This window comes from Ustilago hordei (assembly GCF_900519145.1).
Source record: "Ustilago hordei strain Uho2 genome assembly, contig: UHO2_contig_05, whole genome shotgun sequence".
Classification (NCBI taxonomy): Eukaryota; Fungi; Basidiomycota; class Ustilaginomycetes; order Ustilaginales; family Ustilaginaceae; genus Ustilago; species Ustilago hordei.
This window is the reverse complement of record NW_024545279.1, coordinates 1,604,329-1,631,176: the sequence shown is the minus strand read 5'-3', so window position 1 is coordinate 1,631,176 and position 26,848 is coordinate 1,604,329. Positions and strand designations below refer to the sequence as shown.

General features: G+C 51.5%; 9 protein-coding genes across 9 annotated transcripts; 2 read left to right on the top strand and 7 right to left on the bottom strand.

Moving 5' to 3' along the window:
- Positions 1-364: 364 nt before the first annotated feature.
- UHO2_03451 (uncharacterized protein) lies at positions 365-3,852 on the bottom strand (the record flags this gene model as incomplete). Its single annotated transcript, XM_041558366.1, has 6 exons — positions 365-1,242; positions 1,336-1,367; positions 1,460-1,507; positions 1,599-2,447; positions 2,535-2,597; positions 2,684-3,852. The coding sequence occupies 6 exons, from the start codon at positions 3,850-3,852 to the stop codon at positions 365-367; spliced, it is 3,039 nt and encodes a 1,012-aa protein (XP_041414300.1).
- Positions 3,853-8,159: 4,307 nt separating this feature from the next.
- Positions 8,160-9,413, bottom strand: UHO2_03450 (uncharacterized protein; the record flags this gene model as incomplete). Its single annotated transcript, XM_041558365.1, has 1 exon — positions 8,160-9,413. One exon carries the CDS (start codon positions 9,411-9,413, stop codon positions 8,160-8,162), a length of 1,254 nt encoding a protein of 417 aa, XP_041414299.1.
- Positions 9,414-10,783: 1,370 nt separating this feature from the next.
- Positions 10,784-11,122, bottom strand: UHO2_03449 (putative RPL34B - ribosomal protein L34.e; the record flags this gene model as incomplete). The annotated part of the gene is made up of 1 exon (XM_041558364.1): positions 10,784-11,122. The coding sequence occupies one exon, from the start codon at positions 11,120-11,122 to the stop codon at positions 10,784-10,786; it is 339 nt and encodes a 112-aa protein (XP_041414298.1).
- A 1,395-nt stretch (positions 11,123-12,517) lies between these two features.
- Positions 12,518-13,372, top strand: UHO2_03448 (uncharacterized protein; the record flags this gene model as incomplete). Its single annotated transcript, XM_041558363.1, has 1 exon — positions 12,518-13,372. One exon carries the CDS (start codon positions 12,518-12,520, stop codon positions 13,370-13,372), a length of 855 nt encoding a protein of 284 aa, XP_041414297.1.
- A 137-nt stretch (positions 13,373-13,509) lies between these two features.
- Positions 13,510-15,021, bottom strand: UHO2_03447 (uncharacterized protein; the record flags this gene model as incomplete). Its single annotated transcript, XM_041558362.1, has 1 exon — positions 13,510-15,021. The coding sequence occupies one exon, from the start codon at positions 15,019-15,021 to the stop codon at positions 13,510-13,512; it is 1,512 nt and encodes a 503-aa protein (XP_041414296.1).
- A 485-nt stretch (positions 15,022-15,506) lies between these two features.
- On the bottom strand, positions 15,507-17,387 carry UHO2_03446 (uncharacterized protein; the record flags this gene model as incomplete). Its single annotated transcript, XM_041558361.1, has 1 exon — positions 15,507-17,387. One exon carries the CDS (start codon positions 17,385-17,387, stop codon positions 15,507-15,509), a length of 1,881 nt encoding a protein of 626 aa, XP_041414295.1.
- Positions 17,388-18,812: 1,425 nt separating this feature from the next.
- On the top strand, positions 18,813-19,514 carry UHO2_03445 (uncharacterized protein; the record flags this gene model as incomplete). Its single annotated transcript, XM_041558360.1, has 1 exon — positions 18,813-19,514. One exon carries the CDS (start codon positions 18,813-18,815, stop codon positions 19,512-19,514), a length of 702 nt encoding a protein of 233 aa, XP_041414294.1.
- A 152-nt stretch (positions 19,515-19,666) lies between these two features.
- UHO2_03444 (uncharacterized protein) lies at positions 19,667-20,156 on the bottom strand (the record flags this gene model as incomplete). Its single annotated transcript, XM_041558359.1, has 3 exons — positions 19,667-19,741; positions 19,823-19,898; positions 19,984-20,156. The coding sequence occupies 3 exons, from the start codon at positions 20,154-20,156 to the stop codon at positions 19,667-19,669; spliced, it is 324 nt and encodes a 107-aa protein (XP_041414293.1).
- A 5,043-nt stretch (positions 20,157-25,199) lies between these two features.
- UHO2_03443 (uncharacterized protein) lies at positions 25,200-25,688 on the bottom strand (the record flags this gene model as incomplete). The annotated part of the gene is made up of 1 exon (XM_041558358.1): positions 25,200-25,688. One exon carries the CDS (start codon positions 25,686-25,688, stop codon positions 25,200-25,202), a length of 489 nt encoding a protein of 162 aa, XP_041414292.1.
- Between the last annotated feature and the right edge of the window lie 1,160 nt (positions 25,689-26,848).

Genomic DNA, 26,848 nt, shown 5'->3' with positions numbered 1-26,848 from the left:
AAATCTGAGACCACCCTTTTTTCGCTGCAAGGAAGCATCGAGGAGCGCACATACAGCACACAGCTCGGTCCGAGGAAGAAAAAGAAAAAGAAAAAAAAAAAAAAAAAAAAAAAAAAAAAAAAAAAAAAAAAAAAAAAGGCAACGAGGTAATACAATTGCCGTCGTGCATCCAACATTCAAGGGCACCTTCTACATCGTCGATCAAAGATACCAAGAGAAAGAGAGACTCGATCCGAGGCTATGCTCTCGTCGCTGAGACTTGAGGAACAGCACAGCGTGTTTCGTGCATCTTTCAAGAGTGATGGTGGGTGACGAGTCAAAGGCAAGGATATTCTTTAGAAAAGGCATGTGGTGGAGGTGTGCTTTAGAGAACGTTTTGGATATGCATGACGTTGTTTCGGGTGGTAGAGGCAACCTCGACTTGGCTTTCGTCACCGGCATCTTCCCTATTGTTCGAGCCTGAGTTGTTGGCCGCAAGCAAGAGTCGCGTGCTTCGACGATGCTGCTCGTATTCCGATCTTCTCTTGCTGGCAGAGCTCGTGTGTTGCCTGCGACTCGTCAATGTTGAGTTGGAACGAGCCGAGCAAGTCTCGCTGCGAATGCTTTGCGCCGTCGACACTGATCTGGCTCGGCTCCTGGAACCCGCTGCCTTCTTGCCTTTCCCCTCAGTAGCAGCTGCCTGCCCATCGTCAGCTCCACCACCATTCGGTGGAGCATAGTGAACCTTCGACCTGCCCCTGACAGTGATTGGCTCCGATACAATGCTTGCCACCTCAACGCCATCCGTACTGTCTCTCGGGTAGGCCAACAGAGTCATCTTGAGAGTGTAAAACTGCTGTCCAGCCGCTCCTCGCTGACCATTGTTCATTGTCGCCGATCGAATCTGAACTCTGCGGAATGCTGCAATGTTGCCTGCTCGAGTCGAAGTGTGTTCGTTGGCGGTGGCGTCTTTGGTGATATTGCCGCCGGGATGGAGGCTGGCTGGCTGGACAGGCTCGCGAGGACCGCGTTCGCGAGCGGGGCCAAATTGGATCAGAGGGATGGTGCCTTGTCGACCGCGCTGAAGCTTCTTTGAGGCGAGGTCGAGGATGTGTGCTGAAATGTGGACGGCAAAGTGGTCGATGACAAAGGGTATAGGGTGACGCGAGGTTGGATGCGTCTGGAGGATGAGATCGCCGGCGACGTTGTCGCGGCGTTGGCCTGAGGCATCTTCGAAATGAAAGACGACGTCGATCTTGAGGTCTATGGCAGAGATGGGAAAGGGCGATCTTGTAAGTCACCCTTGTCAAAGGATGAATGCTCCGACAGAGAACACAGTGAGCAGATGATACTTACAGTTGCGACGATAGCATGCCCACTTTCCGTCTCTGCCGAGTCGTGAGAGAGGAGGCGACGTGAGGATTGCGGTCAGCTCCATAACACTGTGTAATCTTACTAATGAGTCTGGAAACACACTTACACTACGCTGAAACACTGATGAGTAGTCGAGTCAAGCTTGCAGAACAGACTGTCGATGGTAGCCGGAAGACATCGAGGCATTGTGTCAGTGACCGCGCTTCAGCTTTCGTCTTTGCATCTATCCCGCTGATTGTACTTACTGCTCTTCCTTTGCGTCAGAGCCGCTGCCTTGCTTGAGCGTGATCGGAAGCTGTGTCTTGATCTTGCGGAAGATCTCGCCAGTGCAACCTTCTTCCGGTAGAACAACCCGCTTCTGTTCTGCTTTCGATCCTGAAGCAGCAGAACCATGACTGTCCGATAGCGTCGTGAGGCTACTGGATGCTGTCTTTGATTGGTCCTGCTCGTCTTTGTCTTTTTCTTCTTCTTCTTCTTCTTCTTCCTCATCATCGCTGTCACTGCTCATGTCGGCAAATGGAGACATGGATCGAAGAACTGGCATCTTGTACAAGCGGTCGCCGTCCGCCCGCTCAGCCATTCGCTGGAATGGGAGCGACTGGCTCGGGACGATCGGAATAGGTCGGAGCAGGGCTGGAAGCGACATGTTGGAGTCTAGACCATGGCGATGGCCGAGGGACAGCTTGGGTAGAGCATCCTCACCTGAAATGGGCCAAGGCATCTGTGGAGAAAAGTCAGACATGGGTGCTGGCGAATGGGTGAGAGCGTAGGAAGGTCGGCTCCCGATGGGCGAATGCCGAGTGAGTGCACTCGGACCAAAGTAGCCGTCTGCCTCGCTGCGTGGTATCCAGCTTCCTCCTCTTCCACCTTGGGACTGGTGGGCTCTGTGACCAAGGTCGAGGCGGAGCAGCTCGGGTGGAAAGGGAGCCGAGTCCATGTAGAGTCCGAGAGCATTGTTGTGGACACATGCCGGATGCTGCTGGTGGTGGTGATGATGAAAGGATAGATTGTTTGGGAGGGCCGCCTCAGGAACACCTGGCAGAGCTGGAAGCTCGATCGAATCGCTTTTCCTGGTGAGTGATCCATTGGGTGAGCTGTGATCTAGGTGCAAGGGTGGCGTAGCGAGCGAGGAGCGACTTGGTGTGTGGCTTGAAGCAAAGACATCATGATGGTGCTGGTACACGCCGCTGGAAGTGGAGCGGACCGAGCTGGTCGGAGTCCAGGGTGTGCTGCTACTACTGCTGCTAGGAGAAGAAGAAGAAGAAGAAAAAATCCCAGGGTTAGCGTTGGCTTTCATCGTGGTTCATCTACAATTGGGCTCAGTACTTACTTTACGGCAGTCCAATTGTCAAAGTAGCTCGCTTCACGTGTTGGTTTGGGAGAAAGAGAGGGTGTCGAACGAGTGTGGTCGATGTACCTCCGTCCCGGTGTGGAAACAAAGTAGGGGTTGCTCCTGTACTCGGGCCCGTTTCGGAATGAAGAAAAGGAACGAGAAGGTGAAGCTCGGATGGGACCAAGCATACTGCGAGAGTGCCTGTGTCCGCTTCCATGTTCATGTCCATGTCCGTGTCTGTGTCGGATTAGGTTGGGAGTCGGATGATAGCCGAGCATGGGCGGCAAGTTGGGTCGATCGATCCCGTCCAACGTCAAAGCACGTGGCTTGAAGGGAGGAAGCATCCTGTGCGTGTCTACGCTTGATGGAGTAGGCTCCATGGAATCCAGGTGATGGCTATCGATCTGACTGTCCTTTGAAGGGACGCTTGAGTGCAAGGGTACCTGTGAGGAGGACGAGGAAGCCATCGTTCCAGATGATAGTTTGTCGCCGGTCCTTTTGACGGCGACACGAAGCGACGCGTGGCTTGGATTGCGATGAGAATGCTTCCTCGCTCTCTTTGTGGAGAGGGTTGGAGACAGTGGCCAAGCGTCGCTGCAGTTCGGAGGGTAGTCAAAGGTGCACTTCGGAGGGGTCTTAGGCTTGGAGAGCGTCGGGGTGTCTCTACCTTGCTGCACGGGTGTGTAGGATAAAGTGCTCGAGTCGCCTCGTTTGGCCGTCGGTGGCGGTGTGAGGAGGATAGGGCGCCAATCGTATTGTTCCAGTCCTGCCGTCGTGGTAGGAATGACAGTAGGGAGGGTGAACACGGTGGAACGGGAGGACGAGGGAGAAGGTGTGATCAAGCAAGATCGTTTGTGTGTTGGGGTAACGAGTGGAAAGGGTCGGTGGGAGAAAGGAGGGGGACGTCTAGAGGGGGGGTCTCCGTCGGTGCTAGTGCTAGTGGTGGCGATGGTGGCGGTGGTGGTAGTAGTGAAGGTGGTAGTAGCGAAGGTAGGAGCAGTGTAGGCTGTGGAAGAGTTGGTAGTAATGGTAGGCAGCTCCGATGCCGATGTGGATGAGGGAGGAGGCGATTGAGGATGAGGATCAGCGAGGGATGGCGGCGAGGAGCGTTGCACAGGGAATGTCTCTTCCTTATACCAAGAAGCAAGACTGTTGCTCGACCCCATCCTGGACAAAGGCACTTGCTCACTTGCAGCAGCGAGCTTCAGAGACGCTGCTCTGACGGTCGCCTCTGCTGTTCCCATGACTGAGCACTGTACAAGCACAGAAAGAGAAAAGAGATCGGAAGAGCCGCTCGAACAGCTTCTGTGCGTGTGCCTGTGGGAACAGTGAGAGCGATGTTATCGGAAGCAAGCCGACAGTCGCCCAGTCAAGCAGTCACCTAGTCACCTAGTCACCTAGTCACCTAGTCAACCAGACAGCCAGTCACACAGTCACAGTGACGGTAAAGTGGCACTTGAGCTGTTCCAGCGTGTCGTGCCAGATCGCTAATCTGGAACGGATGAGACACTTTTCGGATTCCTTCCGACAGAGAAAGAAGAGAGAGCAGAACTCAAGTCAAGAGGGTTCGACTGGATGTGAAGAAGAGCACTCTTGCTTGTTGCACGATGAACCGAATCGAATCGAGCCTGTCTCGTGTCTGTTTGAGCAAGAACAGAAGGAGTGCAGTGCAAGGATATGAAGCCGGTTGGCACAAATTGAAAGATGCAATCCCTTTTGGCAGGAATAGGCAAACGAGCGGTCCAAGTGCTTCTGGCTTTGCGATCCTACTGCCTACTGCACTTCAGGAGAGACTCAGGCTTCTGTCCGAGTATGTTGCTGTGCTGAGAGCTTGCGATAGGGGCGCTGCGTTGCTTCTTTCGTCTTTGGCCTTGTCCAAGTTTGATTGCTAACTTGAGACGGCCACCTGTCAAATGGCTAATCTCGCACCTCCTTCTCCGCTTCAAGTGAGGCAGGCCGCTGCACTTTCTCCTTGCAAGGCTCCGATTGTATGCCCTTTCTTTTGGTTTGAAAGCTGAGCAAGCAAAGACGACGCAAGTGCCGACACCTGCTTTCTCACGCCAAAGCCAGTGATTGACGACAAGCAACAATCCAGAGAGGCACAAGGGCGGCACCCAAACGAGGACCGTCGGTGATGTGCGTGAGAAGAGGGCAAGGCAAGAGATCGGACAGGCTGGTTCCGAGGATGTAGGGGCCAAAGCCTTTTCTTTTTTTTCTTTTTTCTTTTTTTTTTTCTTTTTTTTTTTTTCTTTCCGGCTTGGTATGGATGAAGCCTTTGCTGCTGCGGAAAGAAAAGTGGACTGACTGTTTAGTCCTTTGCGCTGATCCAAGACAAGTCGGACGTTCCGATGGAGGAAAAGGATTGAGCAGAAAAGCGGCTCTGTTTGCTTGCTTTCGCTTGGATTGCAGAGAGAAACAGCAAGATTAAGATTTGTCTTTTTATTTTCCCTTGACGTGCAGCAGTGCAAGGCGGAGAGGATGCTAAAAGAAAGAAGCCAGTGTACCTCAAAAACCAAGCCTCGATTCGCCGAGATCTCAAAAGATCTGCGTTGGCTTGAATGCCCAAAGCTCTTCGAAAGCTTGCAACAGCCCGATGCCTTGTCCCTGCAATGAGAAGGACGAGGGCGTGGGAACGTCGTGGGAACGTCGATCTTGCTTGCTCTCCTTGGCTGGGATGGCTGAATACTCGTCGGAAGGATCCGTCTGGTCAAGATGCTTCTTTCCAGCAGGCAGTCGAGGCGTGTGAATGCGAAAGGAAGCGCCTAGTCAGTCACTGTGAATGTATGCCTGCCAAGTTGGGCGGTGGAAAGCTAGAGCTTTGGTGAGTTTTCCTTGCTCGGCTCTTCCGACTCGCTGACTGAAAGTCTCTTGGGCTCCAAAGCCTAACTCTGTCCGTTGGGAAAAGAAAAGAAAAGAAAAGAAAAGAAAAGAAAAGGAACAAGCGTCGCAGTGTCGCAGTGTCGCAGTGTCGCAGTGTCGCAAGGTTGCAAGATTGCAAGGACGCGGTGCTGTGCCTTGAAAAACTCTGACTCCTGCGGAAATTAATCGCGACGTCTGGCTACTTCTCCAGCTACTTGGCTCAGCTCCAAATAGAGAAAAAAGCAGAAAAAGCAGGATGAGGCAACTGCCTCTGCGGCTGCTCACTCCTCTAGATCCAAGGTGGCGGTAAGCAAGTAGGTATCTTGTTCCGCGTCGTCGACTCCTTCTTGCTATCAATCTCTTTCCTCGGTGCCGATAGTAAAGACGCGATCAAGCAGAAACCGCGGCAAGTTCAACGATGACCACAGTAGCAGCATCCAAGATGCGGGACCAGACTCTGGATAGAGGCTAGGCGGCTCTTGCAAAGAGGTCGAGACGGAGCATTCCAAGGCAGCTCGACTGCGAGCAACTTTGAAGAAGAGCAAACCTTGTTCCTCAAGTAGAGAAAGAGAGAGCGAGAGAGATAGAGCTTTCCAGGAGCTTGTCCTCGATATGACGTTCGAAAGTTGACAACCAAATGTCTTTCTTCGTCTTTGCCGTCGCTGTTGACGTTGTTTGACGTTGATGCCGGTGGTGACGTTGGCGCTGGTCTCTTTGTTGCCTGTCAAACTCGAAGCGAGCACAACCCAACACCCAACACCAAGTTTGCTTTGCTTATCTTCGGTTGACAGCGAGCGATGAAGCAGCTACTGTCCAAGGAACGATGACAATCCTAACAACCGCGAATCTGCGAGCGTGTTTTCGGCAAAGCTTGGAAGGATCAGCTGCGATCACGGCTCGGCAGAGGTCAAGCACTGTAGGCATACGCAGGCAGGCAGGCAAACAAGCAAGCAAGCAAATCCAAATTGGAACGGATTGTCAGCTCTCGAGTTCTTCTTCCCCTTTCACCTTTTGTCTTTACATACATCAACCCTCGATTTCTTTTCGGTACTGCCAGTCGAAACTCCGGAGTGTGGAGTGCAGCAACCAAATCGATACAAGCACCCACCTGCCAGAGCCGAGAGTCTTGATGCTGAAGAGGAGTTCGGATGTAAGCCGGCGTCCTTACAGAGCTGCAGAGGAGGCTTACAGATTGCGTCGATTGTACGCAGATTTCGAGCCAAGAGACTGTTTGCAGCTGGATTGCCTTGCAGAAAGAGAAGGAGTTTTGGGTATGTAAGAGAATGAACGGTGCAAACGAGCGTTTGGAGCGAGTGGGTGTGTGCGTTGTGAACAAGTGAGGAACTCAGGAAAGTGATGGGAGGATAAGGAGGTCGAAGCTTGTCTTTTAGGGGCGCGCTACATGCAGCACCAGCAGCCTTCTACGCATCGAATCCTCTGCTCGTCATCAGGTAACGGCAGCCATCCATCCTCGACACAACCTAGCAGCGATAGCGACAGTGACAGCCTCCAGTACTATTCTTGACCTCGTGCGTGCAACACCAGACACATTCCACCTCTGCCTTCTCGCGAGCGACTTTTGATTCGGCACTTTTTGCGTCATCATGACCGGCAGCGCAGGCAAGCTCTATCTCTGCCTTCTTAAGCCTAGCTCGACAGCATCAGAGTTCAGCAATGTAGCTGAACGAGACACAAGGTTTGCCTACTGATCCCTCCTCGAGGATCTTATGTCCTCTCGCAACACCCCTAGCCACGGCCCACTGCACACAGCTTTGTCCTCCAGCTTCCAGAGGAGCGGGATTGGACGTGATCACTACTTTGACAGCCATCGAGCTGCGCAGCAAGGTAGAAGAAGGGGCAAGATGAGCGTATGCTTGTCTGTGTCACTCCAGAGTCAAAGCGTAGGACAAAAGCAGAAAAGATAAGCTTTCTACCTTGACGGCTCTGTCGAAGCATCTCTGGACAAGCAGCGTTCCGTCGGACGAGTATATCCTGGTCGGTGTCAATGATAAGGACGAGGGTAAAGGCGGAGATACCAGCAGGTGGCAGGGACTAGGCGACGATTTCGCGGCATCTTGTTTCATCCTTGAACTGTGGCGGCATAACGCCCACATCCAGTCCGGCGGAATAGCATTTTCAGAGACGTTGCTTCAACTTCTCCCCCCCGCCCCGGGACGTGTCACGACCTCATCACGGAGAATATGAACCTTGGTTCCGAATGTTCTAAACCTAGAGACTCAATCTTTGCGAAGGCAAATTTTGACAAGAATCAAGCTCGGAAACAAGGTTGGGACCGGCAAATAGCAAGCCGAACATGAAGCCGGAAGCGGTGGTCGAACCAAGCGTCCACCAAGGGACCGAGTGCATATCTGAGTCTGACGATGATGCCAATCCCAACAGGCGGGCGGATCTTGCGATCTGCAATCAACCTTGTCCAACTATCAACTCACCCAATGACGACACCAACTCACTGCATGCGTCTTCACCGCCTGCAAATCATGGCCTCCAAACATGACGAGGATAGTTGGATGGATAGAATGTGATCCTATTCCTTGATAGGACAGGTTGCTGATATGCACAGTTGATACTTATTTTTTGCCAAGTGAAAGCTAGCTTAGGCAGTCTTTTCGGCACTCTCGCTTCTATCCTTGCTTTGTTCTCCTTTGGCCCACTGCAATGCCTCTTGCCTCTCCAAACCGTATCTCTCGCCTCGTACCTCAGCATCGAGTTCGCGGCTTGCGAATGGGTTGGGGTCCTCCTTGTAGTCGAGGGATGCGAGCGTGTGGTTGATGCACCTGTGCGTTGCCTCGTCGGCCCTGACTGCCCTGATTACATCGACGAGCAATGCCTGGTCTCCTAGCTGCCAGTAGTGTTTTGCGATCTCGGGTGCTGGGACGTTCTCCCATTCAGGCAACCGACCTTGCTTGATATCTTCCAAGATGCAGCTGTACGTCAGGACGGCTTCCTCTTCCAGTACTCCAACAAATCGGTGTGCGATACGGGGCGAGAAGAGGTAGAAGATGAAGAAGAGGTTGTAGAAGACGCCCTGGGCGAGCAGCGCGAATGCTCGAGCGATGGTTCCTGGCTTGGCGAGATGCATGAAAGTCAAGAGATGCATCCGTTCGTTCTCGGCATCTTGGAGCAAAGTGTGGATCCATCCTTTGTCTCGCTTCATCAAGCGGAGCGATTGGAGATGTCTACAGGTTGCCGCTACCATTCCTGGCACACCAGCGATGGTTTCCAAGAAGATGATCCTGTTGAGCCACGCGTCCGGGCCAAAGCAAAGCCGCTTGGCTCGCATCTCGGCGAGAGTCATTCCCTCCTCGTCCCTATCCTCGATCTTGGAAAGCTGGTTGATGTCGGCTTTAGTGGTGTTGACCACAGCGCTCTCAGTGGTGGAAGGGTTGGCTTGCTGCTCCTTAAACCTGTCCACCTGCTTGGCGAGGTTTGATGGCAACCCGACCCGCTTCTCGACATCTTGCTTCTTGAGTGGTGGGAATTTGACCCCTCGGTGATCAGGATATCTTGTTGCCAGGTCGAAGACGGTTCGGGCTGCGGTGCACATGGCTCGTGCAACCTTGTCTCCAAAGGTTTTCGACTCGCGATGGACGACTTTGACGTTGTCCAGCTCCTGTTCGGAGTAGATGGGGTGGAAGAGGAGGTAGCTGCCATCTGGATGTTTGGTTCCGGGGGTGGGGCGGTCTTTTGCTTGGACAGGCTTGCGTGCAGGCTGGGAAGCCGAACTGAGTGCGTTCAAGAGCGTGGTGGAGAAGGCACGTTGAGAGGGAGCGAAAGGGGAGAGTGTCTGGGTGGACAGCAGTATGGTGCTCCGTATGGGAAGCAGCGGCGACGTGCCTATGCCGACCATGGTGATGATGTATAGCTTTGGTGTTCGGTAGTAGTGGTCTGGTGAAATGGAGTGTAAGTGTTGGGAGGCGGACGTCGAGGAAGGAGCTAGGAAGTAGGCATGATATACTCGCAAACGCTTCAAACGAACCCGGTAGCACACGGCCAACTGCGTTTCATTGGCATGAAAGACGGCCTGAGTTGGGTAAGCACGGACGATTCTACTTGCGCCTTGGCTTCAAGAGAAGCCTTACGAATGGCGGAGCGTTAATTGGCGCCTGTCCGACCTTAACCGAGCCAGTCGACTGCACCCTGCATTCTACCCAACGGCAATTGTCTGCAAGACCATAGCAACCCGTAACTTTCCCGACTTGGCATGCCAACGGAACGACACGGATTCCACACAAGGCCACAATCGCTCAACTCGCATCTCAATTTGCCCTCTTTCATTCAAACCTGCTTTCCGCCTTTCTTACAGTCTCGCAAGATCCAAACCTCGCCTTGCACAATCCAACACATTCCAATTAGTCACATGACCCCCACCCCCGACTCGGGATTGCTTGATTTCAATCCACTTCCCGGAATTTGCCGCCTTGGCAGAATATTTGCCACGAAATCCCCACCCCCCTTACCCCATCGGGCTCATCGGGCTCATCGGGCTCATCGGGGAACAAGAAACACCGATCGACTCCCATCTGTTAGAAACTGAAGCCGTTTCGGGTCCCGATACTGGTGATCGGGGAGGGTCTAAGTACGATGTCACTACTTTGTTACAGCAGAAACATATACTCAATTGACCTAAGGGAATGTGGCGAGAGCCTAGCGCTCTCTGTGAGATATATATACATTGTGAGCGGCACTAGCCTAATGTGGGAGCACTCCTACTTAATGACCTACCATGACAACGAGTGGGACTGCGTTGCACCCGATCTCTGGTGAGGTCGTCCCAGCTCGATCTCTGATCAGATCTTTCATCTAACCTGATCGGCTCTGCCTGATCTCCGATCTGATCGGCCCGTGTCACCATGTTGGATTGCTATTCTATTTTTCAACACCATCCTCGAGTGGAGCTTGGAATGGTGCGTATCTCACGTCTCGTACTGCAAGGCCGCTAGGATGGCAGAAGGAAAAGAGGAATGGTACAAGACGACAAGTGTGTATTGCGAACAGCGACTGGTTGGGATCGATTCATCAGATCGCATTGCAACATTTTGGGTGTGTGTGTGTGTGAGAGAGAGATAGCAATCCAGCTGGATCAGCTCATGTGTATATGTGCCTATGGGTGCCTATGGGTGCCTATGGAAGCGTATAGGTGTCAATGTGCGTAAAGAGTATGCAAAAGAGTGCAACCAAAACCCCGAAAGCAAAAGCATTTCCGCTGATCCAGAGAAATCACTTGGCCTTAGCCTGGCTCTTGAGGACGTGCTTGACGATCTTTGCCTCTTCGACCAAAAAGGCCCTGATAATGCGGGTCCTGACACATCCGGAGCAACGCGAACCACCGTAAGCACGGCTGACCGTCTTCTGACGCTTCGAGATCGTTCCAAATTCACGAGGACGGTGAGCCTTGATACCAGAAAGGTCCGAATGGCAATCACCGCATTTGGGCACGCTTCCACGCTTGGTGACGTGAAGGTACCGAAGATGTCCACCGGGAGTCTTGATGATCTGGCGACGAGCCGATTTGGTGTTGTAAGGGTTGCGCTTGCGCAGAGTTACACGCTCGGCCATCTAAAATCCAATAGCAACGCAGGGCAGAAAGAGCGTCAGTACGAAAACAGAGAGAGGGATAAGAGAGAGAGAAAAGGAACAAAGTTGAACTCGGAAGGTGCGGTGGTGGATCATGTGTCGCAGGTTGTGGGGCTTCCAGGCAGGAGCAGGGCGAGGCGAGGCCATGTAGGCTAGAGCTCGACGAGAACAACGAGACGGCGAGACGGCGAGACGGCGAGACGTGACTTCCGGAAGAGACTGTCGACGACCTTCCGACGATCCAAGCGACAGAAGATCACGACGCTGATCAATCAGTATGGATGTAGGCATTGTTGGGTCGAATGGCGCTACAACTGAAACAATGGGCCTTCGATGCTGGATCCAATCTTCGTTCGACGATCTAGTCTCTGCCAGTGTCCAAGAGGATGCGCACAGACTTCCATCTTGCATCGGGATATAGCTGCAATGCATTTATGACCTGAGATGCCGGTTGTGTCCAACTCTCAAGGTGTTGCAATTCTCGTCTTTCGCTACTTCCCATGCTCCATCTCCAAATGCCTTGGCCTGCCCTAAGGCCGAACGGGTCGAGAGCATCTCCCTAGCTCTCGCCGCAGCTCTGTCTGTACAGCGTCACAACATCGTACGACCGCCGACAGAGATGTCGACATCCGCATCCCAACATTGATCCATCCAAAACCTTTTCTTCCGCGTTATCAATCGGATCTGCCATTGAAAGCCGTTCAGACTGACTGGCTGCTGCGTTACGGGAGCAAGGTGGATGTCGTCGTCGACCAGCAATTGGTATTTGCGGCTACTGCGCTGTCGTTTCATGCTGAACATCTCTTCTTCAATGTCGGCACATTATGCGGCTGTATTGCTGATAGATGTCGATGATGCAAATGCTGTCCTCTTCTCTCTTATGCCGTCTGTGAAGGGGCTGTATGGATACCAACCTTGACGAATTCTTATGGGGTGATTGGTGAAGAAAGGGTGGTGGTAAGGGAGGTGAGGATCGAGATGGCGACGACCAACTCAGCCGCGCTTGCTTGCTCGCTCAGCAGCCACTGCCTTGGATTTAATCTCAGAGTTTCCAAGCCGCGAAGAGCAAAATCACGTGAGCACACAAGAAGAACTGTAAAACTGTAAAAATGTTCACGTGACAGCGGATCCGGCTTTTTCATCAGGCGACACGATGTAGGAAACAAGATGGTCTAACATACAAAGAATAGGAAAAGACTCCCTCTCAGAATCGGGGTGGGGAAGACCGATGAGGGCATCGGGTGATGAGGCGGTTGAGAAAAACAAAGGCATATATGTCTTTGTCACGATCGTCGTTGCTCTTGACCATCATCTCATCCACCTACACCATCCATGCACTGGCCGTGTTCGCGCTCAATTAAGGTCTACATGCGCACCATGGTCTCCGTCTCAGCATCGACATCATCTCTAGCGCGTCAGGTCGGAGGACTGCTCCTCTCTTCCTCCCGCACCGCTGCAGTCGCAACACCACGGATCGCATCGACCAGCCGCCTCACCATCGTCCGCCATTCCCACGTAGGATCAGCCCCACTGGACCTCCCCGCCTCAACCTCGGTCTCCATCCTCCCTTTTCCCCCACACCCAAACCCATCCCGTCCTCTGCCGCCATCACTTCGCCATGCCCGTTCGATCCTCGTCACCGGTCCTAAAGGCTCAGTCGTCGTGCCCCTCCATTCCTGCATCCAACTCTCTCAATCCGACTCAGTCATCTCTCTCTCCGTTAAAGACAGTTCCCAAAATAAACAACGTGGCACTTGGGGCCTCACTCGATCGCTCCTGTCCAACGCTCTACACGGCGTAACAGAGGGGCATACTCTCTCTCTCCTGCTCGTTGGAGTCGGTTATAGGGTCAGTCTTGAAGCTGACCCGCTTCCAAGGCGGTCCAAGTTAGATGTTGCCCTAAGTGGGGCCAAGAGCTTCTTTTTGTCCGAAGAGGCCAAAAGGGCCGAGATCGAAAGGGAAGAAAAGCTCAGGGCCGAGGCAGAGAAGGCGGGCAATGTAAGATTGCATATTAGATTGGGATACAGTCATCCCGTTCTTTTGCCAGTACCATGGGGGATCCAAGTGCAGATCCCTCAACCCAATAGAATCGTACTAAAGGGTGCCGATAAAGAGCAGTTGGGGCTTTTTGCTAGTCAGATTAAAAGTTGGAGGAAACCCGAACCGTACAAGGGCAAAGGGATCTTTGTTAATCAAGAGACGATTCGGTTGAAGACTGCCAAGAAGAAGTAGTCACCCCCCTCACTCCATGTAGTACGGCGGCAGCAGTAACAAAGTCATCGAAATCCGATCCTCTGCGTCTCTGAGAGTGGTGCACAGATACGATCATGGTCGCAAGCAGCTTGAGTTGAGAGCCAAAGAGCCTCTTGCTATGCAGATGTATATGATTCAACCTCATCTTTATCCTCCTCTGCAATAACGTCGTTGGCGGTGAGTGTGGCATCTGGATCGTGCTCGCCTTCCTGCTGGTTGTGCGTGTGCACTTGTTTCAACTTTGTCGTTCTCCGCTTCGCCCTATTCGCCTCGTCATGCTCTTCCTCGGTATCTCGCTCTCGATGAGGATCGATAGGCCACCTTGGTACTCTTGTTAAAACTTGCGCCTCTTTTTGATCCGTTTCCTCTTCCTCTTCCTCTTCCGCTGGCGCTGCTTCTTGCCTGTCAACTTCACTCTCGCTCTCAACGCCGCTTTCGCTTTCGGTTGCCGAGTCAAAGTCTGTTGTTGGTGGGGTTTCGATTCCTAGCCCTCCTGCTGCTACTCTTGCTTCGCTTGGTCTTCTGGCTCCGTTCAGGCCAAGTGTTGCAGTAGGGGCAGAGATGGCCGAACTCGAAACAGAAACTCGACGATCCCTCCTAGACCCTCTGGCCATAGGCTTACGGTTGAGAATCCAGGTGAAACGTAAACCTGCTCGACTAGGATCGTCTTTACTAAAAGAAGGACAACGCGACACTCTAGCCAAGCAATGAACTACGAGGCGGAGGAAAGGATCGTGTACAAGCCATACTAGGGCATTTGCAGTTCGTTGGAACTCTATTAGTTGGCCTGCTTCTCCCTGTTTGATGCTGTTTAAATCTACATGTTTCTTCTCCTCAAGGTCGTGAATGCCATCGATGCTATTGACGCCAAAGTGCTTGACATGTCCATCTGCTGCAGTGGAGTCATGTTGCAAGGGTGTGCTGGTGAAGTTGAAATCAGAATCCAACAACACCCTTCCCACCTTTCGCTCAGCAGAGCTAGATGAGGGGTAGAGATGAATCTCAGCCTGAGCCCAAGTCCGAATCTCTCTATCAACCAACCAAATAAACCTCTCCAAGCCTCCAGCTTTGCCATCCCTAACCATGCCATCGTTTACATTGCCCGCTTCCAACCTTTTGAGGATTTGGTGTGCATCACGAAGAGATTTACCAAAGTGTCCTGCTATTGCCGATTCGGCCTCGTAACTCGGCTCCGAATGCTTTGCTCCACTATGTGCTGGTACGGGAACACCTTTCCCTAAGTTCGAGGGTAAGGAAGAGAAGCTGGGACAAATTGGGTTGCTATGCAGCCGGTAATCCTTTAGTGTAGGTCCAACCGCGTGAGGGTTGGAGAGCAGACGTGCGTTTTCGCTTCTCCGTTGTTTTCGTCGGCCTAATTCTTTCGACCTGCCGCTGGAGCGCACTTTAACGCGAGAGGTAGTTGGGTGAGAAGAGGAAGCGGATGATGACCAGCTTGCAACACCACCATTACCAAGGATTGAAGGCATGCTCATTGGCGTTGATCCCGAAGCTTTCGCTTTCGGTTGAGGTGGGGTGGAGGATGCATTCTTGATGGCAGTGGTGGTGGTGTTCAGCGGCGAGCTGATTGGTGGGTATAGCTCCGAGCTATGATCTATTTCGTTTGCCATCCTGTCTTGCGCAGTGTCTATGGGTGGTCAAGGTGTGAGTGAAAGGGGGATGGTGAAGAGAGATGGTTAGGGTTAGTCCACTTTTGACTGTCAGATTGTCACGTCTGGGTACTCTCTCGTGCGATTAATACTAGCCGCACGAGAACGTACAATCAGCATCTTCTCGCGCGATACACGTCGCACACAAAGTTCGATAGCTATCTTTGCTCTGTAGGGAAGCTAGTACTTAAACTAGCCTCTCCTTAGATCTCCTCCTTCCTTCCTGCAATCCACTTAGTTACACCATTACAACATGCATATAGCTTGCGCATGTAACATTGTAACAAGCTTGCTGAATTTGGCTCACGTCAGAGTCAGCAGCTCTTTCGCAAAAACTATGCACCAAGTTATCTTGCCCACTTGCCTCAAACCCCCCACACACAGCATGACAGTTGATTGTTTTGGCATTGCGATCTTGAGCTTTGCTTGAGTTTAACGAATGTGATTCATGTATCCCCACCTCTTTGCTCAGCAGGGGCTCGCGGAGTAAACGCAACCCCCGGCCTGGCAGTAGCTAACGGCGAATCAGCTTCATCAACCCCATCGCCAAAAGTACCAGCACTACAGGTCCTATTCGAATCAAATGAACCTCTCCCACTCCCGAAACTTACCGCACTCAACCCTCTAGATCCGCCGCCGCCGCCAAGATGCAACTCCAGCGCTGCAAGAAGTCCACGTGTGCGTCGGATGAGACCGGTTGAGTTGGTCGATCTGGTAGAGTTTCCAGTGCTGGGTCGTGAGTGTGCGCTGAAAGTGGATGGGATTGAAAGCGAGGAATCCGCTGTTCCAAGGCGGTTATTTGCGCATGATGGGGTGAAATGGCGGTGCTTTGAAGGGCGTCTAGTCTTGGTGGTGGTGGCCGGTTTGGTCAACGTCGAGGCTAGGGGCGAGAGCAGCATGCCTGTGACGAGTGCTGTTGCTGCGGTGGTGGTAGTGGTAGAGGAATTGTTCGAGTGTGCAGTGTCTGCCTGATCAGAAGCGTCGATTGCTTCAACATCGGTGGCGGACAGCTCCTCCTGCGGCTTCTTCGGCGTATCGCGAGTAGTAACCTTGGAGGAAGCGCTGAGTCGAGCCTTGCCCACTATCCTGGGGCTCAATCCAGCAGGACTCTCGATCGAGCTCTTGGAAAAGTCAGGAGGGGCCAAAGTAGGATACACATCCAACCGCGGCACCACATCGCGCTTCTTCTTCGAGAAGAGAGGGTAATGCATAATACAACCGGAAGCAAAATCTACGGTTCTATCGTAGCCTCCACCGTAGCCGTATCTTCCCGTGCACTGAGTTTCGAGCGGCGGCAATGGTGCGATTTCGGACCTATCCGTCCCAACGACTGTGCCTGAACCGGCCTGATTAGCCACACGGGAGGTATCGATAGGCTGGATGCGATAGATCCCGTCCGTGGTGCTTGCTGTGCCTTGTCGTGCGTCGACGGCGATTTGGGATAGCTGAGTTGTGCTGGTGCTGCGTTGACGGCGAGTAGAAGGGCGGGAGATAGCGGAGGCTGTGCCAATGTCTGGGCTCACTGAGCGATGATTGCGACACTTATCATGTCGATCGACGGGATAGAGATCAACAAAACAGGTCGAGGAGTTGGGATCGCCTTTCTTGTCCGGTTGGTGCATTACCAGATTTGAGTTGTGTTGAACGATTTGCGCTTTACGCGGCTCGCACTCCATACTGCGAGTTGGCTTGACGTTGCCTGACCGATGCAGGATGGCTAGGAGCAAGTAGGAGGCCGAAAGGACCATGGTGAGGGCAAAAGCAGTTGCCACCAAGCACCTCGCTGTGCGATTTGTACCCACGTTGAGCCAGGCTACACTACCCTCTGGCTGACCTGGCACGCTGTCGACCTTGACACATCTAGGAGCTAGCCCACCTGCGAGATAGAAAGCGGCCCCAAAGACAGGCGGAGCACTGTGCGCAGTCGCCTTGGTGTACGTGGCATGTTGGTTGCTCGTTGTGAGATCGCGTGAGGTTGCTCCAGGCGAGATGTTGAACTTTGCCGGCGAGCTTGGGTAGGGTGTTGAAGCGAGTTGAACATGGCATGGCGCATTAGATAGCCCATCAAAGATGACAGCTGCTGTGAGCAAGAAGAAGACACCGCGTGAGAGGTAGGTGCTTAATATTCGGAGCGAGTATCGTGTCTGTTTAGAAGCAAATGTCGATAGCTCTTGTATGAGGAGTGTGCTGCCGAAGCCAGCAAGGACAAAGGTGATGGTGGAAGTGCTAATGCCGAGAGGATGGACGAAGAAGAGGAACGCGGCATCGATCAGTAGGATGATCGCGGCGAGCATGTGTAGCGACGAGATGATTACGTTGCCGTTCATCGTCGAGGCTGAGTTGCAGGCGTGATATCAGAGAGAGAAGAGAATGTGACTGGTGAATGCTGATTAATCGTAGAAAAGCGCCGCAGCAAGGCAAAAGGCCTCATCAGTCCTGCCGAAGAGGATTAGTGATGGATGTCGAGGATGTCGGGGGGAGCGGCTGGGTCTGGAACTAGTGTTCAGAGCGATCCAAGCTGCACAGCAACGGAAGAGTAAGGACAAGTGGACCAGCCGCTGCCAAATCGCTGACTCGTTCGATCGTGGAAGCCCAGAGCCTGATAGCAAGAGGGATGCTCAGTTGGTAGCGGCGATCAAGTTTCGGCGTTGAGGGCACCAAAAGATGGTTACCGTGAGACAACTGGCAAAGGTTGCCACAAATGGTTAGGTCAAGTGACCGGTGGATCTCGAGTGGCATATTCGCTGCTTATTGCAAGCAGTGTCCGAAGGACAGCCCCTGGATATGCAACGCCACACACTTGGCTCGACATCAGAATCAGGAGTGAGAGTTGTTGGTTGCAAACCAAACCAAACCCGCCAAATGAAACGAAAGTTCAAGACACGCCTTGGTGCGTCAAAGTGCAGATACATCTTGCGATAGAGAGAGAGAGAGAGAGAGAAAGAAAGCAACAATGTGGGCCTTCGCTGGACGCAAGTCGGGATCGACTCGAAGAACCCGCCAGTGACGTGGTTGCCACGATAGGTGCGCTTTGACATTGTGCTATTCATCAAGAGTCAAGTAGGTCTTGTGCTTGATACTATTGTCCTCGGTCCTGGCGGTAGTCATTGTCTGTAGTATGAGCTTCTTATAGCCGGGCCACTGTGGCAGCAACGTATGAAGCAACGTCGACTGGCAGATAACGCCAAGTGGGAAGCGAGTGACGTTGGCGACGCAGAACAAAGTAGAGCTCTAACAGCCTGAATTCGGTTTCGGGTCGAAACACGGACATGCGCATTAGCTGGCTGACAGCTGCCGTCGCATCCTACACAACCTCCCGCCAGACAACATTGAGTGTAACAGTGCTACGCTCTAACCAACTGAGCTATCGAGTCTTCTGTATATGCATGTGTTTGCGACGCCTTATGAAAGGACTGGCATGGTTGTATGCGAGCTTTCATCGTATGCACAGACAGACAGTGACAGGAAATCAACTCTACACAGCCAATCAGCGTTCTCGCCTGGGATGTTATATCTAAAAGGAAAACATTCCAACGAAAAGGAGGCCTCCTTTCGTGCGCTTCTCTCGGCCGGAAACACTGTCCGTGCGCTGCACTGCCTTTTGTGGTATGACAGCTCGGTGGCGTCTTGCCGCGTCGTGCACAGCCACCTCCCTTGCCTTGCCACCTTGCCACCTTGCCTTGCCAACACCTTTTCTCCTCCCTCTACTCATACCACATCTCCCCTCAACACTCGTCAACACGATTGCAAACATGTCATACTATCCAGGCGGACCAGGCTCAAATCAGTCGTCCTACCCCGGTGGACCCCAGTCGTCCTACCCTGGCGGCCCTCAATCATCATACCCCGTTGGCCAACAGTCTTCGTATCCTGGCGACCCCCTCTCTTCCTCCTCTTCATCAGGTGGATACCAGTCATCCTATCCTGGCGGTCCACAATCCTCATATCCTGGTAGCGGAACCTATCAGACCCCACAGTCTTTGTACGGCGGCGCACCAGACTCCAACTCCAACTACGGCCCTCCTCCTAACGCTTCCCATCCCTCATACTCGAGCGCACCGGACCACAACAACTATGGCTCTCAATCGTCGTACGGTTCTCCCTCATCCTCCTCTTACACTCCCCACCAGCAGCACCAAGGTCAGCAGCACCTCGGTCAGCAGGGTCCTGTGCAGTACGACGCAAACGGAAACCCCATTGACGGCGAGCGCGGTATCGGCACCATGGCTGCTGGTGCCGCCGCCGGTTGGGCAGGAAACAAGATGACCGGTGGACACATGGGTGGCTTCTCATCAATGGCATCCGGAGCCATCTTAGCGCAGGTTGGTAAGACCGTGTTTGAGAAGCTCGATAAGAACAAGCACGGCCATCAAGGTGGATACGCTGGCAATCCTTATGGTTCTCATGGCCATAATGGCGGTAAGCCTGGTGGATTTGGTGGGTTCTTCAAGTGAGCACCGCACCAGGGAGGAGTACAAGGTACCCTTGCTCATAGTAAGCAGTTGTGGTTGTATATATATATATCCTTGTTGCGTCGTTTCAAGCTGGTCATTTCATAATGTAGTATCTGTTCGATAGTGTTAACTGTAGAGAGCTTGAGGCGTGATTAAGCCTTGACAAAAGCAGAGACTGTGTTGACATGTTTGCATTCGGCATCTTCTAACCTTGCAACTTCTTTGCCCTGCAATGCCAGAAACTCCAGCAAAGGTTACTCGTCAGTCGCATCTTGTCAATCTCGTGTTCTGTGCGGGTGGTAACTTACATCAACCACCTTAGTAATGGTAGGGATGCACTTGATTCCGTACTCCTTTCTGAACTTGTTGTCTCGTGTCATCCACCTACATCGCCCGCGACACTTGATCATCAGTACGTTATTCCCTCGAGTTTAACTCGATTTATGCGATTTGTGGGCGTGCGACTTACTCGGCTTTCTCGCCAACGAGTACCATATGTCCATCCACACCTTGGCCGCCAAAAACCTTGTCGATGGCTGGTTGGGCATCTACACAGTCTGGACACCAAGGTGGGCTGCCACTACTGAAAAAGATCAGGTATGAAGCTGTCGAAGGGACGCTAGTTGATGTTGTGATTGTCATGTTTGCCCAACGAAGGGGGAAGGTGGGAAGGTGGGAAGGTGGGAAGGTGGGAAGGGGGAACGACGGGTTGTAGCATCGCCATCGGTCGGTCGCTGTCATCTGCACCATCACAGTCTTGTTTTAGTAATTTGTTTTGTTTTGATTGCCTGGGCCTGAATCGGAGTAGCGATAGTAAAAACGCATGACTGCTTAGTCATTTCCCGACATTTCCGAAAACCTCGCTCAGCGTCGCCATCCGTCAACTCTAACCAACGTCCGACACCACCCACCAACGACCCCTATCTCATTCAACAAGCATGTAGTCATACGTGGCACCTTACTGTCACATACTGACCGAAGAAGCATATATACTCTTGACATTACTGTACTTTGTACTTAGTTCTCACGAAATACAACGATTTGACCGCTCGCTATCTTGACCTGACCGTGTTCCTCAACAGCGATGACGTTGGAAGACTTCAACCAACTACCATTCCTTTTGGCTGATATGTGTTTTCTCAAGATGAGTTGACAGCGAATGGCTGAGCGTTGGTGGCGACATGCATACAGCACAATCTTATTTGCTTTCAATCTCCTTTCTCGTCCATCATTCACCAGCAATGAGATGACAGTGCAGAAGCTATTGACTGGTCCAGCTCCAACCCGATCAGTGTCAAAATCAATCACGTCAACGAAGATGACGAAAAGAACACCAGTCTGCTTTCCATGCACATCTGTGCTTCATCCCAAGTTCTGTGATGCTTTTCCGATGGCAAGCGGCAGACGTAGTTGGCATGCATCTCGTCAAACTCGAGTGTGTCAAGCGAATCTGCATCGCCAAATAGCAAGCTCACCTGCTTAGCGGCGGGGCCCTGGAGCTGCTTCAGCAATGGTAAGCCTTCAGGTGTGAGACCACTTATGAACACGTGATGTCGCAGCAGAGGACGACTAGGGTGCACCTGGGACGAAAGCATGCTGCAAGACAAGTGCAAGGCGGTCAACAGGGTCGAAGGTAGGTTGAAAGAAGGCGGATTTCTCGATACGTGTCAAGAGAGTTTCGGCGTCGAATCTTTTTCTGAGACTTGCAGAGGGATCAGCTCCGGAGCCGGAAACGTGCAAGAAGCTATGGACAAACTTTTCCGGAAGCCGATCGGCTATGGATTTGAGCTCATTGATGAGCCGATCAAAGTATGCGTGATCGAGAAAGCACTTGAGTGTATATAGACGTATCTGGCGATCAGTATTGGGCAGGGCTGCTGCTTTGAGCGCCTGAAGCCAAAATATGACGCTGAAATCCTGATCATCGAATGGCTTCTTGAGTGTATCATAAAGGAGCTTCTTTTGTGGTGATGCGGGCAAGCCTGGCAGGCTCGGCAAAGACGGCGCGTCATGTGGCAGAGTGGACACGACGGGAGAGGCAGGAGAGGAATCGGGGTTGAGTGTAGGAGGAAGCATTGGAATCAAATTGCGCGATGCAGTTGGTGGAAGGGAGGGTAGGAGCGCAATCGGTGCTGGCAGTGATAGTGGCGGTATATTGTCGATCAAAACTGAGCCTCCACATACACACACCACACGCAACCAACACTTTGCCCGATCCGATTGACTCTACCGATTTTGGCGATACGCACAGGAACAAGCAAGTGATGGTGAACGGGGAAAAGGCAAGGCGGAGGTCGAGTGTTGGTCTCTGAAATCGGGCCCAGACTTTATCGTGCGAATGGATAGATGCGCTTTTCTCAATGGTGAGCCAAGGGGCACGTGACCAACACATACTACTACTTGAGTTGGGAAATTTAACATTCCCTCCTTTTTTTCCCTTTTTTTTTTCTTTTTTTCAATTTCTCGGCCTCCTTTTCCATCAATTTTCACGCGTTGTCAAGGGCGATAAAAGGGCGACAAGTACCTGTTGATGGTAGCGCGTAAAGTAACGCGTAAAATAACGCGGTTCACATAAAAAATGCGCGTCTCTTTCTTCTCCGCATCGAAATGTTTGCGATGTTAAGGCTGAGTCTTTGGTGGAGGTTTGCACCATCAAACCAACCCTCAGTGACTTGTTCTTGATGAAAGTTGAAGTCGTTTGGGTCCCGATACTGGTGATCGGGGATAGTCTAAGTATGATGTCACTGCTAGTTTATAGACAGAAACAAATATACTCAATTGACTAGTGAACATGGTGAGAGCCTAGTGCTCTCCATGAAGTATATATACATGTGAGTGGCACTTGCCTAGTGTGGGATTACTACTATCTCATGATCTGTCATGACAATGAGTGGGACAGTGTTGCACCCGATCTCTCCTTAGATTGACTTGGCTTAATCTTCCATTGGATCAGTAATTCAAGTGAATTGGCCCTATCTGATCTTCGATCAGATCAGCTCTGCATCATTCTTCACCACCTCATTGGATCGTCATTTTCAGCACCCCCTTGTCATGGGCCTGGATGCTCAAGAAGCAGGAGGGTCATGGGTTCATATGGAAGGAGCACAGGTATCGAAGACCTAGTCGACACCAGTAGAGAGCATGGTCGTAGTGCAGTCTCCATGGAGACCATGGACTCCTATGGACTCACATGCAAAGGAGGGCCAAGCACAGCCACGAGGAGGACCAAGCTCAAGGAGCAGGCACAGCCACGAGGAGGACCAAGCTCAAGGAGCAGGCACAGCCACGAAGAGGACCAAGCTCAGGGAGCATGCAGATGGTTACCACTCAGGGGCTCGAGAGACAAGAGCCAAAGGAACTGTCACTGATCAAAGGAGGAGGAGCAGTGTCGAAGGAGTCGACACCAGGTCATGAGGAGGAGGAGCAGTGTCGAAGGAGTCGACACAGCTCAAGAGGCACAGGGGTGCCAAGCAGGAGAGGCCCCTGAGCAGTACTCGATGAAGAAGGTACTCTCTGGAGAGAGAGCAGGAGCAGCATCGCTGGCGATGCTGAGAAGAGGTATATAACCATGCTTTCTCATCAATAGGTCGAGTGGATCCTCATCCACTCTACTCACCATAACTAGTTATCACTTCAGCATAAGTATACATTAGTTTCAGTCAGCATAGCAGCAATCTATCAAGGTTGCTCCTCATCGTAGTGCGTGTGTTGTATCACCACTACCTGACGTCCGAAGGCGCCCATAGCAGGTTAGCGGTCCGGATATAGATAGAACCGAAGGCAGTAGTCCACTGCGGTCCGGGGATCACTTCAAGCATCAAGTCAACACACTGGACACTCGTGTTGACGCCACCAACCTTATCACCAACACCATCAACCTCATTATCATCGACGCCACCAACCTTATCACCAACACCATCAACCTCATTATCATCGACATCACCAATCTCATCACCAACACCATCAACCTCATCATCATCAACACCCACACCAGACCTTGGTGTCATCATAACATTGATATTGATCGTGCCGAGCTACCCCTGAACGGAGTGTCCACAGAGGTCAGCCGAAACCTACGATAGTATATACAACGAACGCCACCTGCTGTCACTGCACAACTTGATAGTCACCGATACCGAGACAATAGCTGTCACACAGTTTAATAGTCACCGAGTATCTCGACAGACCGACCTGGGTTTCAGGCGCGAGACCCCTGACACCCCTCTTGATCCAACATACTCCAATGAAATGTTCAATCCAAGTAGTTGTTGGATGTGTGAGAGTGTTTGTGCAGCAAGTGGCTTTGTCAGGATGTCAGCCAGATTTTTGCAACTCTGAACAGGAGCAATCACAAGTCGTTTGCTCACGATTTTGTTGCATAGAAAGAAATGAGCTATGTCAATATGCTTTGTTCTCTTGAAGTGTTGAGGATCATTTGCTATAACCCAAGCACCTGATGAGTTGCTGTGTAGGACTGGTACATCTTGATTGAAGGTCAGCTCTCCATCATGGGAATAGATATTTGATGTTCTGGTGCTGACATGTATCCCTGTTGTCTTCAACACTGGTTGATCCAGTTCTTGCAAGAGCATTAAGGCCCATAATAGTTCTCTGGCTGCTGTCACCAATGCTACATATTTGGCTTCTACTGAACTGTTTGCCACCATCTGTTGAAGTCACGAGGCCCAGCTGCATGTGAAACTGTTAATTGTGAAAACATAACCAGTCATCGACCTCCTACATTCTCATGATCCAGCCCAATCACTGTCTGCCCATCCTGAGAGTAATGGTTCACTGCCTGATGTCCTTGTTGAGAGGCCAATTCCTGTCATCCCTTTCAAATACCTTAATATGCACTTGGCAGCCACAAGGTGTTCTCTGGATGGGTTTGCTATGAACTGTGCACATCTGCCAACTGCAAATGTGATGTCTGGCCTTGTGCCCTGAGCTATCCACAGCAGTGATCCTACAAGTGATGCATAGTGGCATATCTCTTCCACACTTGCTATGCTCCCATCTCGTGGTTTGAGGGAGTTGATATTCTCTGTCACCAGTGTCGAGGCTGCCCAAGCCTGGTCCATTCCAAACTTCACTATGATACCCTCAATGTACCCACTTTGATCAATGAAGAGTGTGTGAGCTCCTTGGTTGTATCTTACATTCAGCCCGATAATGTGAGACACATTTCCTTGATCAGTGATGCTGAACATGCTTGAGAGTTGTTGGCATACAGATTGTACTCATGAAAGAGTTGCTCCAATGATGAGCAGATCATTGACATATACAGTGAGGAGTATCATTGCATCCTTTGAGCCACATGTATATACACATGGTTCTGCTCTACATCATCTGAAACCAAATGCTTGTAGTTGTTCATCCAGCACTGCATGCCACAGTCATCTGGCTTGCTTGAGACCATAGAGGGCCTTTCTTATAGCATTTCCCTTCAGTCTCCTTTGCTTCAAACATTGGAGGTATCTGGACATGTACATCTTTATCAATCTTTCCATTCAGAAATGCAGTGCTTACATCGAGTTGTATTGCATGTAATCCATATCATCATGCAATGGCAAGTAGTATCCTGACTGTTTGCAGATGGATGACCAGACTGAATGTCTGATCGTAGTCCAGACCCTGATGTTGAGCATATCCTTGTGCAACAAGTTGCACTTTGTACCTTGTCACTCATTGTTGTGCATCGAGCTTGAGTTTGTAAACCCATCGAATGCCAATTAGTTTGCCATTCTTTGGAACATCGACCAGTTCGAAGACATTCATCTTGCACATGCTGTTCATCTCACTGACCATGGCTTCCTGCCATTTGTACCAGTCATCACAAGTCTTGGCCTCATTGAGGGAGAGTGGCTCTAGCAGGATGCCATTGGCACTGCACATCTGCTGTCTGCTTGCAATGAGAGCAGCACCAGCCATCACAGTGGTTGCGAATGCTATATGATCTAAGTGGTGATTGCTGATGGTGGGTGCCTGTTTGTCAGAGCATGCCATGGTGAAGGCCATGTAGTTGACAGGGCCAGGCGACTCTGTGTGGGGTGTCTCAAGTATGGAGATGTCATCATATATTTCTGCTGTGGCATCACTGCGAGGGGTCTCGAGCAGGGGCTCGCTATTCAGAGTGCTCATGAGGTCCAGCAAATGGTTCCCCCCTTTGGACATTGTCGCATCCAGGTCTGCTCTCAGATCAGTGGCAATGGCATTGAGATTGATTATGATCTCCCTGGCCTCTTCGATGGCTGTCATCATGCAGTCCCACTCATGATCAAAGCTCGGGGTTTCCGGTTCCATATGAGTCGCCAAGTGTCATTGACAAGAGTATGGCTCTAGTGAAGAAGGGACGACATCATCCAAATCTGTCTCATTCATTGTGGGATTGGGAGGGAGCCAGGTGTAAGATCGAGGGAGATCGTGATCCCCAACAATGACAGGTGTGTGTAGGGGAGGAACGTGTCAGGGGTCTCGCGCCTGAAACCCAGGTCGGTCTGTTGAGATACTCAGTGACTATCAAACTGTGCAACAGCTATTGTCTTGGTATCAGTCTCGATGAGCTACATCACTTGGCGACTATCAAGTTGCGCAATGACAGCAGGTGGTGTTCATTGTATATACTGTCATAGGTTTCGGCTGACCTCTGTGGACACTCCATTCAGGGGTAGCTTGGCATGATCAATATCAATACATAGGTTATGATGACACCAAGGTCTGGTGTGAGTGTTGATGATGATGAGGTTGATGGTGTCAGTGATAAGGTTGGTGAGTGTTGATGGTAATGAGGTTGATGGTGTTGGTGATAAGGTTGGTGGTGTCAACATGAGTGTCCAGTGTGTTGACTTGATGCTTGAAGTGATCCCCAGACTGCAGTGGACTACTGCCTTTGGTTCTATCTATATCTGGACTGCTGGTTTGCTATGAACCACCTTTGGACATCAGGTAGTGGTGATACAACACATGCACTACAATGAGGAGCAACCTTGATAGATTGCTACTATGCTGACTGAAACTAATATATACTTATGCTGAAGTGATAACTAGTTATGATGTGTGTAGAGTGGATGAGGATCCACTCGACCTTTGATGATGAGAAGTATGGTTATATACCTCTTCACAGCATCGCCAGTGACGCTGCTCCTGCTCTCTCTCCAGAGAGTACCTTCTTCATCGAGTACTGTACAGGGGCCCCTCTAGCACTGCTCCTCCTCCTTGCTATCCTGCTTGCTTGGCACCCCTGTGCCTCTTGAACTGTGTTGACTCCTTTGACACTGCTCCTCCTCCTTGCTACCCTGCTTGCTTGGCACCCCTATGCCTCCTGAGCTGTGTCG